Consider the following 18,367-nt stretch of genomic DNA (forward strand, 5'->3'; position numbering starts at 1 on the left):
AAAATAAAAGAGGTAAAAGGAGTAAACCGCTGGAGAGGAAAGGGGAAGCCACGAAGTTGGTGGAATGAGGAAATTAGAGAGGCCATCGAACAACGACGATGGGCATCTCGGGAACACAGAGAAGCAAAGAGGGCGCAGTTATCTGAAGAGGAAATAGGCCAAAAATGGGAATATTATCGACAAAAGAAACAACAAGTGCAGGTCTTCGTCCAGGCTAAAATAAAGCAGTCCTCTGATCGCTGGCTGGCTGAAGTTCGCGATGCAACTAAAGGGGGGGCCAAGAAAATTCTGGAACCATATAAGCTGGCTGGGTAAAGCTAATCACAGAAAAGAGGAACAGATTCACGATGCCGAAGGAAATTGTTTAGAGGGAGATGACGCTGTGAACTACATTGGTTCAGTTATAGCAGAGTCATTTAGGAAAGACGATAGGGTAATCGCCCCAAGTGAGGGAGCAACACAGAATAGCATAATAGAAAACAGCTTAGAATTGACCAATCTTAACTGGAAAAAGGCGGAAGCAAATGTTCCAAAATGCACGTCCGCGGGGATAGACGAAATTCCAATCAAGTTAGTTAATGAACTTGGCCCAAGAAGCAAGGAAACGCTGATAAAAGCATTGGAGGCAGTCATAACGAATAAGCAAATTCCGCACAGCTAGAAACAGAGTAAAATGAATTTGATTTATAAAGGGAAAGGTGATAAGAAGAACACAAAATCTTTCCGACCAATTACGATAACATCAGTTATATATAGGCTGGCGATGCAGGCGATGAAATTAAAAATACAGTCATGGGTAGAAAGTAATAGAATACTTGGAGAACTTCAGAACGGGTTCAGAAGTGGTAGGCGCTTAGATGATAGCCTGTTCGTGCTTACCCAGTGCATAGAAATAGCTAAGGCGGAAAAGAGACCTCTGTGTTTAGCCTTCCTGGACATAAGTGGTGCATACGACAATGTGAACAGGGAACTCCTGTGGAACATATTAAAAGCTGAAGGTATCGGTAATGAGGTAATTGATTTTCTACAGGAACTATATCGAGAAAATAATGTTGAAATAACATGGGAAGGAATCAAGAGTACGACAACTGTCGAGGTTCACAAAGGATTAAGGCAAGGTTGTCCTCTATCACCGCTGCTGTTCATGCTTTATATGATAAGCATGGAAAGAAGGTTACAACGAAGCAATCTAGGGTATAATCTGTCGTACAGATTAGGCGAAAAGGTTGTTGAGCAACGACTACCGGGTTTAATGTATGCGGACGATATTGTACTGTTAGCAGATACCAAGGAAGATTTGCAAACTCTGGTTAATTACTGTGGGGATGAAGGAGACAGTTTAGGTTTCAGTTTTAGTGCAGCTAAGTCCGGTGGGATGTTTTTCAACGATACAACTGATCATGAGCTTACAATACAAGGCCACGAAATACCCCGAGTGGCCGAATACAAGTATCTCGGGGTATGGATAAACAAAGGGCAGATGTACACGGAAAAGCACGAACAGTCTCTAATAGCAAAAGGGCGAAGAGATGCCGGGATAATGAAACATAAGGCATTGTGGGGTTACAACAGGTATGAGGTACTGAGAGGCATTTGGAAGGGAGTAATGGTGCCGGGGCTTACTTTCGGCGGTCGAGACTAGAAGTAAATCAGAGAGCTGTGGGAAGGTTAGCACTAGGTGCCCACGGGAAAACCACAAACGAAGCAGTACAGGGAGATATGGGCTGGGCATCATTCGAAGCACGGGAAGCTCAGAGTAAAATCCAATACGAAAAACGTCTGAGGAAATTGGATGCTAACAGGTGGGCAGCTAAGGTGTTTAAATACCTATACAGAAAGAGCGTTGACTCACAATGGCGGAAAAGAACTAGGAAGCTAACCAGTAAGTATGCCAGACACGAGGACGAAAAAGGCCAGAGCATTAAACGACAGGTCAGAAATGCGGAAGGTAAAAATTGGGTAAATTCAATGGAAAAGAAGCATAGCGTAGAACTATATCGATACTGGAAACAGCAGATCAGGAAGGAAGCGTTTTATGATAACTCAAGAGGCAGTGCCCTACTGTTTGAAGCTAGATCAGGATGTCTTAGAACGCGGAGCTATAAAAAGAAATTTAACGAAGAAGACACATGTACTGTGCGTGGTAAATATGTAGAAACAATGGAACACCTCATACTAAAATGTGATGGTATCAATCCCGATGTCGATGCGGCCACAGTCACCCTTCCTGAGGCCCTAGGGTTCAGAGATAATGATAGTCATGTAAATAAATGTGCGGTGGAAATTAGCACAAGGCGATTGGAGGATTGGTGGCTCAAAAGCAGAGAGGTGACACAAGGTTAAAAGGGTAGCAACACGTATTTAAGGAAAATCGAGAAATTCAATAACACACAACACAGATAAAAATAAAAGGCAAAATAAAAATCTGAGCATGGTGGCAACTGCCATCGCCCCGTTTCAAAGGGGACGCTCCTACCTTTTATCCTTCCATTATAGTGCTTGGAATATACTGGCTAGTGTGCCGTCCACCCGCTCTTTTCAATGGAGGAGCGTGGCGCCGCCTGCAATGAATGCCCACGGTGGCCGGCAGAGGTCGCTGCCATACGGATGGGTGCAGACTGCGCGTGTCGTCTGCTTCGCACATCAGTTTCGCAGCGGTTGCGTCGGTTTCCATGTTTGCGTTCTCAGTGTTATTCAGTGTTGCGTGCTTGTTCTTGGTGTTATCAAAGAGTGAGTGTGTCGCTGCTGTGTTTGTGTGCCTGTCATTACAAGAACTATATGGCGGCGTTGAAAAAATGCCGAAGCTAAAGAGACAGTGCAAGGAGAGGACCTGCTTTGTGCCGTTGTGTAAAAGCGGTTACCGCTCGAACACAGAGCGTGTATCCTTGTTCACTGCACCATCTGATGTGAAGCGGCTAGCAGAATGGGCAAGAATGACCAAGAGAACGGACAGAGGACTAACACCATCTGCTGTGGTTTGCGAAAAACATTTCGAAAGCAGTTCAATCGAGCGCGCATTCTCTGTCACCGTGAACGGCGTCGTCCACGAGATTCCTTGCGATAAACCGCGCCTGAAACCCGAAGCCGTAGCCACGATATTTCCTGAGTATCCTAAGCACCTTGTGCCCAAAGTGCCAGTAAAAAGAAAAGCAAGAAATCTGTGCGAGCAAGATCTAAAGCTTCCATCAAAGCGGCGCAAGCGCGGCGAGTCAGCTGCCTCTGAGCTGTGCTCAGCCATTGAGGGAGCGGAAACAGAGAGTCTAGAAGGTGCCCACCAGAATGCTGCTGTACCTGAAGAGTGCATCCCACGCAGTAGCTTTGAAGCAGCAAGCGCGCAAAATGATGGCGCTCAGTGCCTGCAAAACACTACTGAAAGTCGCCATCCGTTCAGCGACCTCTCTATTCCTGTCGCGTGGATGAAAGTGCCATCTCTGCCAGCAGAATCAGTAGCTTACGCTTATTGTGAAGCCGAAATAAATAACTTCGCCACCCGTTTCATTGAGAAAATGGTATTGTTCGAAAAGCCTTTGCCTGAGCGACAGTCAGTAGTAGCCACGGTTTACTTGAGAGGGAGAGAGAAATAAAAAAAAGTCCTCACAACTCGTGATGAGGCCGAATCCCTGATCAAGAACGTTTCCTTGACAGTTCTTTGTGTTGGATGCGGCCTAAAGCCTGCTTCAAAGAAGCACACTTCCTACAGAGACATGTATTTTGCGGAAAAATGCTTGTTATCTACGAAGTCTGAAGGGGAGTCCTGCGTTTCCTGCAAGTACCAAAGAGTTCTAGATCAAAACCAAGCCTGCAGGAGAAAGAAAAGGGAAAATGCAAGCGCAGGGAAGCATGGCGAAAAGAAACACTGTAAGAACATTTCTCGAAATTTGTCGAGAACCAAGAAACGACTCGCAACTGCAAAAGAACAGGTGGCACACATGAAAGAGCAAAATGAGGCTGTTAGCGAAGAGGCATTTGAAAATAAAATTAAATCTCTTCCTCACAAACAGCAACTCGCTGTCAAGAACTGCTTCCTCTCTGCAAGACGGAAGTCACATAAAGGCATGCGATACAATGATGAGTGGATCGTAGAATGCATGATGATGAAGATGCGAAGCCCGAAGTTGTACGAACATCTCCGCAGAGAAACCATTATGGTACTGCCTGGGAGAACTTGCCTGCAAAGGTATCTGCAACGCTTCAAGGGTGGCTTTGGCCTCAGTGCCAATATTTTCAATGCTTTGACTGAAAAGACGAAGGCCATGGATGTTTACAGTCGACGCGGTGGTCTCGTCATCGATGAGATCAAGCTTTCAGAGCTCCTAAATGTAAAATCAGCAGGTGAGTAAAGCTTCATTGCATATTCTTCGAAACTCCTGCAGGGGCACGGCCACGGTGGGCTCGGTGGCTGTGCCACGATACAGTCCACTAAACTGCTGCTGTTTAACATGCAGGTGCTCATCATCGCACTGATCGGCGCAGCTCTGCCCGCTACCATCTCGGCTGCCCCACAAGCAACTTCAATCTGTCTGGAACCGTGCCTTGGCCGTGCCCCTGCTGTCTATCGCTGAGTCACGCTAGCGCCCCCTACGCTTCTACTAGCGCCGCCTGTGACGAGCGTGATCGGCCCTACCACCAGGGAGCTGCCTGCGTCAGCAACATCTGGCAGATCGCCTATAAAAGCCCAACGCCTTCACGCGCCAACCTGTGGGCTCGGTGGCTGTGCCACGATACAGTCCACTAAACTGCTGCTGTTTAACATGAAGGTTAGTCAGTGTTATAGTCTATACGCTAAGAAATCAAGCAACTATGTTTTGGTACTGCTGCCGAGCCCCCAGTGTCTGTTTGCCATCGCAATGAATTGTATTCATGTCTCGCGCTCTTTGCTGCTACTGTCGGGCGACATAGAAACTAACCCCGGCCCTGACTCTAACGCTATACTAACTGAACTAAAGAAGCTATCCGCTGGGCAATCGCAGTTAATTAACGAGATTCAAGGTTTAAAAAGCGGACTAGTCGAGTCTAACAATTCGATTTCTGAGCTAAACAGAAGAATGCATGCCGTCGAGAGCCACTGTCAACACATCGAGGACCTGCAGCGACAGGTTGAAACATTTAAGACTTCTGCGGCCGTGACGACACGGGCAATCTCCGATATAGAAGCGCGCATCGATGACGCAGAAAACCGAGCCCGCCGCAACAACCTTGTCTTCTTCGGTATCCCCGACCCAACTGCGTCTATACATCCGCCGCTCAGGCAGAGGAAGAAATCATTCGGCTTTGCGCCGACCAATTAAACACGACCGTGCATCCTGAGGCGATTGAACGTGCGCATCGTCTCGGCGGCCATTCTGATAACCGAAACCGTCCTATAATCGTAAAGTTAATTTTTTATAAAACAAAAGAAAAAATTCTGTCTAACGGCCGCAAGTTGAAAGGCACTAACTATAGCATTCGCGAAGACTACTCTCGTACTGTGCAGAATGCCCGGGAACATCTTTTGGCTTTTGCAAGGACCAAGTCAGCTGCATTTTCATTACGCTACAAAACTCTGTTCATAGGATCTGCTAAGTACATGTACGACGAAACTACAAAATGTGTAAAAGAAATCCAATAGCAATCGCTGAATCACCGTCATCCAACACACCGTTCGATAACGACAACCCGCCCTAACAGTACTATTTCAGCAATATATTCTAACATACGTAGCATCCTTTCCAAACGTGACGTTGTATCTAATCTGGTCTTATCATCTGGATGTAACTTGTTGATACTTACAGAAACCTGGCTAACCGCTGACGTATCCGACGCGGAGGTCATGGATGACCTACCCGGTTTCCATGTTTTCCGTAACGATCGCCAGCACTCTAGAGGCGGCGGGGTGCTCATCGCCGTTAGTAAGACGATGCCCTGCTCCGTTGTTCACAACCCAAGTGACCTTGAAATATTATGGCTACTCTTTCGTGCAACCCCGCAAACTATTTTACTTGGCGTTTGCTACCGCCCCCCGCGAGCAGACACTAGCTTCACTGACAAGCTCAACCGCGTACTAGATGTACTAATGAACAAATACACTAACGCTCAGATTTTGCTCTTTGGAGACTTTAATTTCCCTAATATCAGTTGGGATAACTATCCACCTTCGTCAAATAGTACAACCGAAAATGATTTCCTCGAAGTCTGCTTTAATTTCAACTTGACCCAGCTAGAACCAACACGCGTGGTGAATGACTCGGCCAACATTTTAGATCTCGTTTTAACTAACAATCCGTCTAGCCTATCTTCCAATCGTATCTCCCGGCTTGGGCATGCGCCTGGTTCGAAGAGGCAGCATTATGTGTGATTTCAATAAACCAGTTGCTAGTCTGCGTTCGTCCTGTCTTCTTCTACGTTGGTGTCTTTTCCCAAGTGCAGTTTAAGTTCACAAAAAGCTGTCTAACCAAGTAGCCTCCTAACATACTCTTCTTAAATAAAAAAAGGATTGCGCGTGCGTCAGATCTGGCTCTATTTTATGAAATCTACAACAAGAGTCCTTCAATTGAAGGACTGTGGTACTACTAAAGAATTTTCCCAAAGTACGCCGGGAGACCAAGTCGCTGACAGCCGCAATTGCAAGTGTGGTCCTGGACATACGTCGTCTGCATTCGGACGTATTGCGGCCTGCACTGAGGCGAAGACTGCACCACGCACGCAAGTAGCGCAGAACAACGTCAGAACGCAGAGAAAATCCCTCCTCTCGTTTAAGAAAAAAAAAGAAGGGGGGGGGGTGCGCAAGCGTCACATTTCGCTCTATTCTATGAAATGTACTACTAAAGAGTTTGCCAACAATACGCTGGGAAACCATCCCGGCGACATCCGCAAATTCAAGTATGGTCCCGGTTCTGTGTCTCTGCCGCATTGCGACGTGCATTGAGGCGAAGACTAGGCCACGCACGCATGTGGCACAGAGCAACGTCAGAACGCAGAACAGCTTACTCCTGTCGCTTAAAAAAAAGAAAAAAAGATGTGCAAACGTCAAATTTCCCTCCACTTGCTGTGCAGGAAAGCAGACCATGCCAAACGTATGTCATGTAGCGCATCGCTGGGAGCGCGCACACATGACTATACTATGTATAGATGGATAAACAAACAAATTATATTTAACGAGGATACAAACTTCAGCATACCCCAAGGAAATAAATTAGGCACCTGCGCAAAAGCTGCTCTTCGCGAAACAGATGGAGAAAGAAAAAACAAAGGCCCGCAAGGTATAAACAACTGCTTTTGGAGGCACACTGCGCAACAAGAAATTAAAAAAAGTCCGACATATAATATTGCGTTTAAATGTCATTTGCTCACGATGACTGAAAATAAACTTAATGAAACTGTTCCTCACCCTTATTGTTCCGGAACACAGGTGCACGTAGTCAGCCTCGAAGTTGTGCGCAGCGATCTGGTGCACCGAATACTTCTCCATTGTAGGCAGGGAAGTGCCACATACGTCGCATTTCATCAATTTCTTGACATCCACGGCCATTCTGTGAACGTTCCTGATGTGTTGCAGCATGTTCTTCCTCTGTATGAATAGTTTGCTGCAAAATTCGCAGCGACGATCGTCATCGCCGATGGCAGCTCGATCACAGACGTGCGCCATTCCGAAGCGGAGAGGCGGCGTTTAGAAGCACGTGGTTTCTGCGTCATTGCACGCGCTAGGATTGTTGTATATTCCGGCAGTATTACAGGGAAGAAACCTCCCCAATCACGTGACACACTAGGTATTCTATGGCTCCATAGAGACAGTTGGAAACCAACTTAGGGAACCAACATCCGGGAACGCAGGGTCACGTGGATGCTGCCTTCTATTGTTCACCGGCCACAGCCGGCCTGCGGGGAGACGCATGTCATTGGAGTCCCCTATCACCAGGACCCTTCTGCGTGCAAACCGTTCGACTGCAGCCTGTTTCCGCTGCCCCTTCCTTTGCGCCCGCTGGCGCCCCTGTGGCTGCAGCGTCGCCTCACTCGGGGCGCGTTGTGCAGCTTCACTATAACTACGCCGTTTCACCGGCGACGAGCTGACGACGGCTTGCTCTGGCTCCCTGCCTCCCACTTCGCCTGTAGGGTCTACCCTATGTTCTGAGTTTTAACGCGACAGCGTTAAGGAGCTCGTGTCGCAGAAAAGCCGGTGTCGTCAGCGTCGGCGGCGTTGGCCGTGAGCGATAAATCCCAGCAGACACTTCATGAATAAAAAACAACTTGCAAGACGGGCTGGGTGGGAGTCGAACCAGGGTCTCCGGAGCGTGAGACGGAGACGCTGCCACTGAGCCACGAGTTCGATGCTTCAAAGCCGTACAAAAGCGCCTCTAGTGAATGCGGTGTTGCCTTAGAAACGAGCTGTTTCTAAGGCTCAGGCGTGCGTCGCTTGCTCAGGCGCACATTTCGTTGCCGCGCCGAACGCGGCGTTGCTCGACGCTCACCGCGTCCTATGCGGGGCGCGTAGTCGCTGCGCCGTTGCCCATTGTCTTACACCCCTTGGCGGGTCGACGGGAACGCTGTCGCGTTCCACTCTTGAAGGCGAAGCTTAAGCGTCCTCCAATTTTTTGCCAACACTTTGATGTCCTGACCCGACCTTTTCCGCTGCCCGCGTCTTCAGCGCGTCGAGCCGCCTTTCCAGTTCGGCGCTCTTTTCTTTCTCTTCCTCAAGCTCGGCCACGGTCCTTACTAACTGCGCGGCCTGGGCCGCCTCCACCTTGACGAAATTGTCAACTTTCGCCTGCAGTGCTACCCGCTTCTCCTGTTCCTCCCTCAGGTCTGCCTTAAGCTCTTCGAACTTAGCCGCCCAATTCCCTTCCAGTTTTTGGACGGCTTCCCTGACGCCCTCCCACGACCTGCACGTGAAGCTAGACCCCTCCGCGCCTGCTAAATTCTGGAACTTAGTCTCGTCGACGAAGCACCATCGCAGGCACTCGCCGCACTGCACTTGCTCTCCGTCCCCCGCGGCCTTCACTTTCTTCGATTTCATCGCTAGGCCTACGTCCCTAGGCCCAACGAGGAAGTTCACCAAATCACTCAAGCAAAGCCGACCTCCTCGACCGCTATTTCAAACTAAAATAAAGAATTATCACTCCCTACCCCATGTAAGAATCCGAAGAGCTAGCTGAAAGAATTAACTAAGCCTATCAATAGGTCCCTCCTACCATCTAGGCCTAACGGGAGAGCCGCCAGACCTAGACAAAGCTGGTACGTTTACTACTCTTACCAAGAATTCAAAATTTGCGCTCCTACTCCATGCAAAAGAAAACTCTTCAAAACACTAGCTAATAAAGATAAAAGAGTACTTAGCTACGAACGAAGTCGCTGAAGCCTCGACCACAGGAGCGTCCCTGAGCCGCCTCTCTCGAAGCACGCCGGTCTGCTGCAGCGCCAGCTGTCATTGCTGGCAAGAGGAAAAATAATTGTGTAGCACAGGGCCTCCGAGATTGGCTGTTATGGTGGTCGCGGAGGTCATGCATGTACGCACAGAGCTCGTTGATTGCTTCTTGTGGTTTTTCCGGCCGCATTAGCACATTATTTATGCGCACGGGTAGCGCTGCATTTGTAAATATCTGTGTGTGTATGTATGTGCGTGCGCATTTGTTTACTTGTTTTCTTAAGTGAAACCTGGTAACCGCCTTTCTGGCTGCAGCAACATGAAAGGAATCACATGCAAGCCACCAGGCATAATGCAAGTGCTCCTTCCGGCCTACTTGTCGTCGTATGTTTCGAAATACTAAAAACGTATGCGTGCTTACAGAACGGAACGAATAGACGAGTGTTTGTCTTCTGTAACTGAAACGCTGAGTAGACGATCAGGAACTGCATGATCTGTAGTTATAAACGTGCAAGGTTAGACGCCGTTTTGATATATTCTAACAGTTTGTAGTGTTTTGTTTCATGAATTATGGTAATTTTAATTGTTTAGAGAGCGTTTTAGTTCATAAATGCAGAAAGTTTTGCACAACATGTTTAAATTTCGCGCACCTGCACCCCGGTCGATTGCAGCGTCCTTCTGGTGGCGTCATCGCACAAGCGCCCCCCGGATCCGCAATTGTTTGGCCGTACGGATGACACACTGCCACGTTCCAGTACACATGGCCTAGTCCTCCACGGCACGCGTGCTCGCCTACCCAATGGCCTACCTAATCTAATCGCCTGTTTTGCGTTGCCGCAATGTGTCACTGAAAATGCGTTTTTGTTCGCATGTTTGCGCGTTCATGAGCGCTTTAGGCTTCTCCCAGCAACGGTCGGACATGTCCTCGTGAAACCTTGACTTAGGTTGGAGCGGCAGTCTCGCCAGTCGGGTTTTCAAAGGGATCCGGCGAGCCATGTGAACATTCTTGTTTTCTTTCATCGCTGGCCGCTGTCCCTTAAAACCTTGCAATGGCAACTCAAGGAAGCGCGTTTGTGGACTGGAGGAAGCAAATCCTGAAATCTCTGCAGGACAGAAACGACACGCAGTGCAAGCAGTTCGAAGACATCATTGTGTTCAGTGAGTGATTGCATGCGGTCTGCCCAATGTTTCAGCAGTACCGTTGCGCATTGCTCGGCTAGCGTGCCGCGCTAGGAAAATGTGCGCAGGAATTTGTGGAAACGCGTTCGTTCTTGCACGCACGGAATGGAACGTTCCATACATGCGTCGTTCAGGTGGCGACTGAGTTGCCGAGCAAGTACATACAGAGGTTGACTTAGAGTTTGCTAAAGCAAATCACTGCTTCTGTATTTGCTTTGATTTGTGGCTCTGCAGGGAGCTCACTATCAATGACATAGGCATCTCTTTTCTAATTTTCTGCCAGGTTGCAAAACAAAAGCTACACTACAGCTGCTCCTTCTTGGCGAAAATTGTTGCAGCCTACAGCAATAACACAGCTGTCTGAAAGCTTACGATCTTAAACAAACCAGTCTAGTATGCTTATCACAGTGTTTTTTTTTGTTTTTCTTTTGTATACGGTGTGCCGTAGCGCCCACCTTGTCGAGAAAATAAATACATCGAAAAGCGAACGTAGAGCTGCTTCACGTACACAGTGGGCCTAAAAATTAATCTGCAGAAAACTAAAGTGATGTTTAACAGTCTCGGAAGAGAACAGCAATTAACAATAGGTAGCGAGGCGCTGGAAGTGGTAAGGGAATGCATCTACTTAGGGCAGGTTGTGACCGCGGATCCGGATCATGAGACTGAAATAATCAGAAGAATAAGAATGGGCTGGGGTGCGTTTGGCAGGCATTCTCAGATCATGAACAGCAGGTTGCCATTATCCCTCAAGAGAAAAGTGTATAATAGCTGTGTTTTACCAGTACTCGCCTACGGGGCAGAAACCTGGAGGCTTACGAAAAGGCTTCTACTCAAATTGAGGATGACGCAACGAGCTATGGAAAGAAGAATGATGGGGGTAATGTTAAGGGATAAGAAAAGAGCAGATTGGGTAAGGGAACAAACGCGAGGTAATGACATCTTAGTTGAAATGAAGTGAAATGGGCATGGGTAGGACATGTAATGAGGAGGGAAGATAACCGATGGTCATTAAGGGTTACGGACTGGATTCCAAGGGAAGGGAAGCGTAACGGGAGACGGCATAAAGTTAGGTGGGGTTAGGTGGGCAGATGAGATTAAGAAGTTTGCAGAGACGACATGGCCACAATTGACCGGCATAGTTGGAGAAGTATGGGAGAGGCCTTTGCCCTGCAGTGGGCTAAACCAAGCTGATGATGACGTACTCCCTAACAGGCCATAACTTCAAGTTATACCAGCTGTGGATTCAAAAAGTACCTTTTTTTACACCGGCAAATTACTAGATGTGATAAATTTAACAGTCCAATGGGAAAAGCTCTTCCAGCTCAACCTTGGCAAGAGATATGGTGGTGAACCAAGCTTTGCTTGAGCAGTACAGCTTGTATCGTGCTAGGGGATTGACATTGGCCACCTTGTGCAGACTACCATAACTTTGCATCGGCCAACATAAATTCTTTCGTTGCTTCAATTTGTCCGAAATTAAAGGTTTATTCAATTCAGCCAAGTTTCTCTGCACCTATTAATGGTGCACTGCACCTAGACGTTCGATTCCCCTAGGGGGAAGTAGTGCACCCTGCATCCCCGTCCTTGGTTGAATGTGGTGTAAAGCAAGGTGTTGCCGCTGTGCAGTGCACCTTTGAACCATGGAGTGAGTGACTGCAGCCTGGCAAACCATAACTGGCACCCCCTTCACCTTTTCGTTTGTGGTGCTGCGCATATTTTCTCAATCAAACAAACCTTAAGAAGGGTAGGGTGAACTCATTTAGGCATTTACTCTTAGCATGGGAAGGTGCACACCACACCTTTCTATTTATTTTTCTAAGACTTGTGGAATCTTAGTGCATGGGGCCCACCATGCAATCTTAGCGCAAGCTGCATGCTCTGGCTTACGGCAAGGTGATTTCAGTCACGTGAGGTGTTCGGTATGAAACAGTGTAGAAGTATGTGCGAGAGGATGTGCACCCAACTTTACTAACGTGGTCAACCTGTGATGAAAGGTATGTAGGTGCAAGGATGAGCTCAGCATGTAGATGATGGTACACTTCGTGAATTATGCATAGCGAAAAGCTTTTCTGGGTAGCGATACATGAGACAATAATAAACTGCCTTTCATTGCTGTTACGCTGGATGTACGAAAATAATTGGCTAGTATGGAATGAGTGGCACTGTTCTGAATCAGGCAGCCATTAGCAGATTACACAACTGATATATTACACTTGAGCTTGGGAACTAGTAATGTATTGCTGTAATTTAAATATTTCAGAAAACATCTTTCTCTCAAGCAAAGGCTGAAGTTCAGCCCACTAATTTCTACCACAGTTACTGCACTATGTTGACTGTATATTGAAACATCGCATTACTCCAACTTTGCACACTGACCAGCCTGTTGGGAGATTGGAAAGTGGTCTTGCTGCATTCCTGGGTTCAAGTTGCTGATAAATTATGTTCCGGCATAAGTGGCCACTAACTGGCCTACCCACATGTGGCTGCCAGGGAAAATCTGCAGCCACTCTTTAGCCATTGGCTGCTGAACAGGCTCTGCATCCTTTCCAGTGACTCGATTCCCAAGTGGGATCCCTGTGGCCGTTTACTCCTGCCGAAATAAGGTCACATTGAGTAGTGAACACGAAAGGGTAGGTTCCCCCTTGCTAGCCTGTTTATGTGCCCCAGTTGCTCAATGGCTGTAGCATTTTGGCACTGAACACAACACTGTCCTCGTAGGGGCATCTGTGTCAGCAGGTGTTTGGTGTGTTGTGACACCACGTACCTGAGCACATGAAGGCTGGGCGCTCCCATGTATAGCCGTATGCGACTTAGCTATGCCTGGGGAAAGGGAGATCCCGGGTGTTTGGACCTTTAAGGCAGCCCCCCCTGCCTTAAAGGTCCAAACACCCAGTTGAGGCAACACACCTCTTTGGCCTCTGCTTCACATACACGGTGCCTCCAGACTGACACATTTGGAGGAAATTGGCAGTCTTTTCCTGTCCTCCTCTTCAAGCTTAATTTTTCTCTCTCACTTTCAATCTTTCCTGTCTTCTGCTCACTTCCTTTCTGATTTCCTAGGCGGCAACGGTTAATCTTGGGTGGGTAGCCAAACCTACAGCTGGTGCTTGCAGGACCTGTTTTACATATTCTGTGGAGTCCCCTCTTTGGGCTCCATGGTGAGTGTCTGGCATTGCTGCCGAAAACTGAAGATTCTTTATGTATAGTTCTTTTTCTCAAACTCCCTGATCGCCCTCACGAACGAGGGCGGACTGAAGTATGTCAATTCTTTGGCCACCACCAAGAAAACTTTCCCAGGTATCATGTGGCACATTCTGAAAAAACCAGAAAAGAGCGCAATAGTCATTTCACATTTCCTTATTGTGAAATATCTAAGTGATGCTATAGGCCCTGGTTACAAAGCTAGCTAGTGGTGACTTTTTCTTGGAACTCTTGAAAAAACAGTATGGGAAGCTACAGAAACTTCTCTTTTGGGGGCATTGCAGTTACTGTGACCACCCACCAAACTATGAACACCATCCACATTATTTCCAATTACGATTTCGTGGAGTTGACAGAGGCCGAACTTCTGGAAGCTTGGAAAGATCGAAATGGGATCAATGTGAAACTAATTAGTACGAGGCGCAATGGGAAAGAAATCCAGACAGCGCGCCTTATTCTCATGTGCGGCTCAAGTGTGCTGCCCAAGATAAACAGGGCCGAATACATGAAAATCTGGCTCGGACTGTACATCTCAAATCCTGTGCGATGCTTGAACTGCCAGCGATTTGGCCACAGTTTACAGAACTGCCAAGGCTGCCAAACTAGTGCAAGAGGCAATGCTCAGGAAGACTTCTGAAAATTTTGAAAATGCTCTCCGCTGTGTGGGCTGTGATGGGGAGCATGCCTCATATTCCCAGTGCTAACCACCATGCGTGAAAGAAAAAGAAATCTAATCTATCAAAGTAAAAGTGAATATTTAATTTAAAGAGACATGCAGGCATGTGTCATACCTGCCGAAGGACAGCTTTGCTGGGGTGGCAAGTCAAGGGGCAGCGCCACCATAGCCCCCGGCGGCTGTCTGGCCCACACACAGTGAGCTGGTGGTGACGCCATCTGCTTGGAGGTTGATGGGCAGCTAGTGCTGCTCCGCCCATCAACGTCTGGGCTGGTGGCCTCAAGGGTTTTGTCTCAAGACGAGGCCTTCCCTGCGAAGAAACGGCTTGCAAGACCGGGTGTCCAGCTGCAAGAGGTTATAGACACGACTCCTAGCTCAACGGCGCAGCTCCGAAGGAACGGTATTGCTAAAAAAAATGGAAACCTCACATCACGGCACCCAGAGAGACCTCTGTGAGTTAACTCCTCTCTCTTAAACACACGGCAAAAAAAACCACCTTCAACATGGGTATACATATACTTGAATTTCAGAGGTTTCCTCCACAATCTCCATGACATTAAAGACTTCCTACATAAGTATAATGTAAAGGTGCTGTGTGTTCGAGAGACATTTAAAACCCATGCGAATGAATTTTCTCCGGCAAAATTCCATATTCCGCAAACATCGTGATAATGCTAACACTCCATCCTGCGGCATGGCAAAAATTGTCGACAAGACTGTAGGTTGTTTGCATTTAGCCCTTAAGATGCCCCTTGAGGCAGTATCAATACGAGTAATTCTATTCAATAAATTGTTTACTATCTGCTCTTTTTATATTCCGGCAGATTACCATCTCAGCAAGACAGAATTATATAGGCTAATTAATCAGCTTCCAGAACCTTTGTCGTTGGTGACTTTGCCTACAATGGTCTGTGAGGAGACAGGACTTGAAGGGTCGACCTAAAAAACTTTCTAGTGAATTTCAGTGCTCACTTCTTCAGTAAAAAAAAGCCAACTTACTACAGCATCCATCACAATTCCTTTTCCTCTATAGGTTTAACAATTGGCTCAGTGGCTCTTTTCAAAAATCAAATGTCATCAAAAATCTATTTGTTTGGAAGTGACCACTTCCCTGTGAAGCTAAACTTGTTAAGGCAAGAAGTCTGCCCTTCATATGTCCTTAGATGGAAACTACCACTGGAATATTGGTTGTGTTTTAAAGAACCAACATGCGTAGCACCATATTTTATCTGGGACTTTGGCATAGACGACACCATAGTATATTTTACTGCTTTTATTATAGACGCAAACAAAGGACAGCTTGTATAAAAGATGGGTTCTTGGCCATTCTCTTGGGTAATTACTTGGCCAAAGGGTTCCCTGATGCAGTAATGACTGCAAGCAGGTGCGGAAGAAACAGAATAAAGCATGGAGCATGTTGTGCCAATTTCCAAGTGTGGAAAGCCTCGTTGAGTTTAAGCACGTCAAGTCATGGGAAAAGCGGACGCAGAGACAGGCAAAGAGCTGGGGGAGGTTTCTCAAGCATATTCTACCCAGTTTTTTCACGCATCTTATGCACCTCACCCATTTTCTCAGTCCTGAGAAGGAGGCTGAGGTCTTCATTTGATTTGTTGGGCTCCTCAGAGTCCTTGTCCAGACAGGGGCTTTCGCTGAGGATGCCCAATTTTTGAAATAAATTATACCATGTGCTTGGCGCATGATAGCCTGAGTTGCTTATGCGCCATAAAACCTAATACAATACAATACAATACTCTTACACACAGGAGGCAAAAGTTTGGAATGGTCTGAAAAGACTTAATGGCCAGCAAACCCAACTGTTACCCCTGGTTGATGTTATAGCCCTTGCACCATAAAATAGTAATAAAAGAACCCTGGTCGAACACTTCAAGTGCATATACAGTTCAGTCTACTATTCCGAGGCATTCTTTAACCACAAAGAAATAGTAGAACACAAGGCAGTTGACTGCAGTTGTAGACATAACAAACCTTATAAGCTCCCTTTTAGTATCGCCGAACTGAGAGCTTTGATTCCTTGTCTTAGCTCTGCACCCGGACCTGGCAGAATCAGGTGCGACATGGTTAAGCACTTTCACAACAATACTCAAATGACACTATTGGCACATTACAATGCTATATGGGCTGCTAGATACCACCTGCATGGGTGGAAGCCATTGTCGTTCTGGTTTTAAAATGGGAAATACCCCTCCTCTGTGGCAAGTTATCACCTCATTGTGCTCGTGAGTTGCCTTTGCAAATTATTCAAAGAAATTATTAATCATCGTCTTCTATATTTTCTTTTGGAATCTAACAGACTGCTTGATCCTCATCAATGTGGCTTTAGAGAAGGTTGGTCTATCTGTAACCAACCATCTCATGCACATCAAAAGAAAAGTTTGTGATACATTCATACACAAACAATCCTTATCTGTATTTCTAGATGTGGAAAAAGAATGTGGAATTATAGAATCCTGCGAGACATGTCAGCAGTGAGTATCTGCGGGAACATGGGAAACATTATAAAAAGTTACTTGCGCAATTGTACTTTCCAGGTCAAAATAGGTAATGCACTGTCCCGTCCATTCTTAAAAAGCTGGGGTACCTTAGAGAGATGCGCTCAGCTGTCTGCTCTTATAGCTAAGATGAATTCACTACAAACATCATTGCCTTCAGCCATATTTTATTCCATGTATGTCAACAACTTACAGATAGGTTACAAATCTTGTGACCTTATGGTGTGTGAACGACAGGTTCTGTTGTAGCCAGGAGGGAAGAGCAAGACGGCCTGACGAGGGGTCACATAACCATATGTTTAATAGTCTCTCAGACGTGTTCTATCTAAAGAAGAAGCATGGGTTGCTAGATCGGTGACCACGTGCCATCATGGGGAACTACCTAGCACCGGTTTCACCAGATGGCAGCATGTACAACATTTCCCAATAGAGCAAACAAAGTTCGTTGCAGCAGGCGGCTTCACACATCTCCCACATCTAGCAGGCATGTGGGGGGTGTCTCAGTAACATGAAAGAGCGTCTGCAGCACCTTCTTTGATACTGGCACTTTCTGCATTGGTGTTAGCAGTGGGGCACTAAACTAACTGGGTCCTATTCCTGCATATAGCACCAGTGTCAGTGTTTAGCCAGTAGGACCAAGGTTTGTCGGCTGGGGCTTGTACTGTCACTTCGTGCTTGAGGTCTGTCAAGCAGATGCCATCTCCGCAGAAAAGCTCCGGCAGGTTGCGGACTCCATGACGTCTGTCGAAGTCTTTCCTTTGACGTTTCCAGTATTGTTCTTTGAAGTTCCGAAGGCTCTCTTGATGCGGCAGTTAAGGTGTCAGCTTGGTGGAACTAAAAAGAAGCTTGGTTCCTGAAGAAGCTTGGTTCTTAGCCGATGACACATGAGTAGTTCTGCAGGGCTATACCCATTCTTCAATGGAGTCCATCTGTAAGCTAAAAGCGTTGGTTAAGGGTCTTTCATCTTTCTCATGGAAGTCTTGGATGATTTTTACTGCAACCTCAGCAAGTCAGTTACAGTCGCCGACTGTTTATTTGGACTTCAGGGGGACTGCGGAAATGTCTGAATAAACAGGTGTCCGAAAGAACAGATTAAGAAATAAGAAATCCTTTGTTTCCATGCACTTATTCGGGCTCGGCAGTAGGCTTGAAGAAATCGTGAATGCGCCGTTGCACGCTGTTCCGCTTATGCGCAATCAGATAAGCCTGAATCTCGGAGAGGGTCGTACGGTCACTTTAGGCGTTTGAAAGCACAGTCACTGCTTGTACACGCTCCGCATGCGACGGCAGCATAGCACATGGTGCGTCATCTTCCGACTTGGAGTCATCGTCCGGCAGTGCAGCAGAAACCTGACCTGATATCGCCGTCGTCGAGTTCTGCGCATACCAGTACAGCAGTGTCAGCACCTGTGAAACTGTCAAATGAGATGGTGCCCGGAATCGCAATGCAACCACTGCGCAGGT

General features: G+C 47.0%; 1 protein-coding gene across 2 annotated transcripts in view; it reads left to right on the forward strand.

The window, feature by feature from the left end:
- The first annotated feature begins 10,051 nt into the window (after positions 1–10,051).
- Positions 10,052–18,367, forward strand: part of Atg16 (Autophagy-related 16) — a 378,915-nt gene continuing 370,599 nt past the window's right edge. The window contains exon 1 of one of the 2 annotated variants that reach the window (XM_065437138.2): positions 10,052–10,495. In XM_065437138.2, coding sequence (XP_065293210.1) covers positions 10,387–10,495 — 109 coding nt within the window. In that variant the 5' untranslated portion in view covers positions 10,052–10,386. The remainder of the gene's footprint in view (positions 10,496–18,367) is intronic. The other variant, XM_065437139.2, reaches the window with a different exon arrangement.

The sequence above is a fragment of the Dermacentor albipictus genome, chromosome 1 (genome assembly GCF_038994185.2).
Source record: "Dermacentor albipictus isolate Rhodes 1998 colony chromosome 1, USDA_Dalb.pri_finalv2, whole genome shotgun sequence".
Classification (NCBI taxonomy): Eukaryota; Metazoa; Arthropoda; class Arachnida; order Ixodida; family Ixodidae; genus Dermacentor; species Dermacentor albipictus.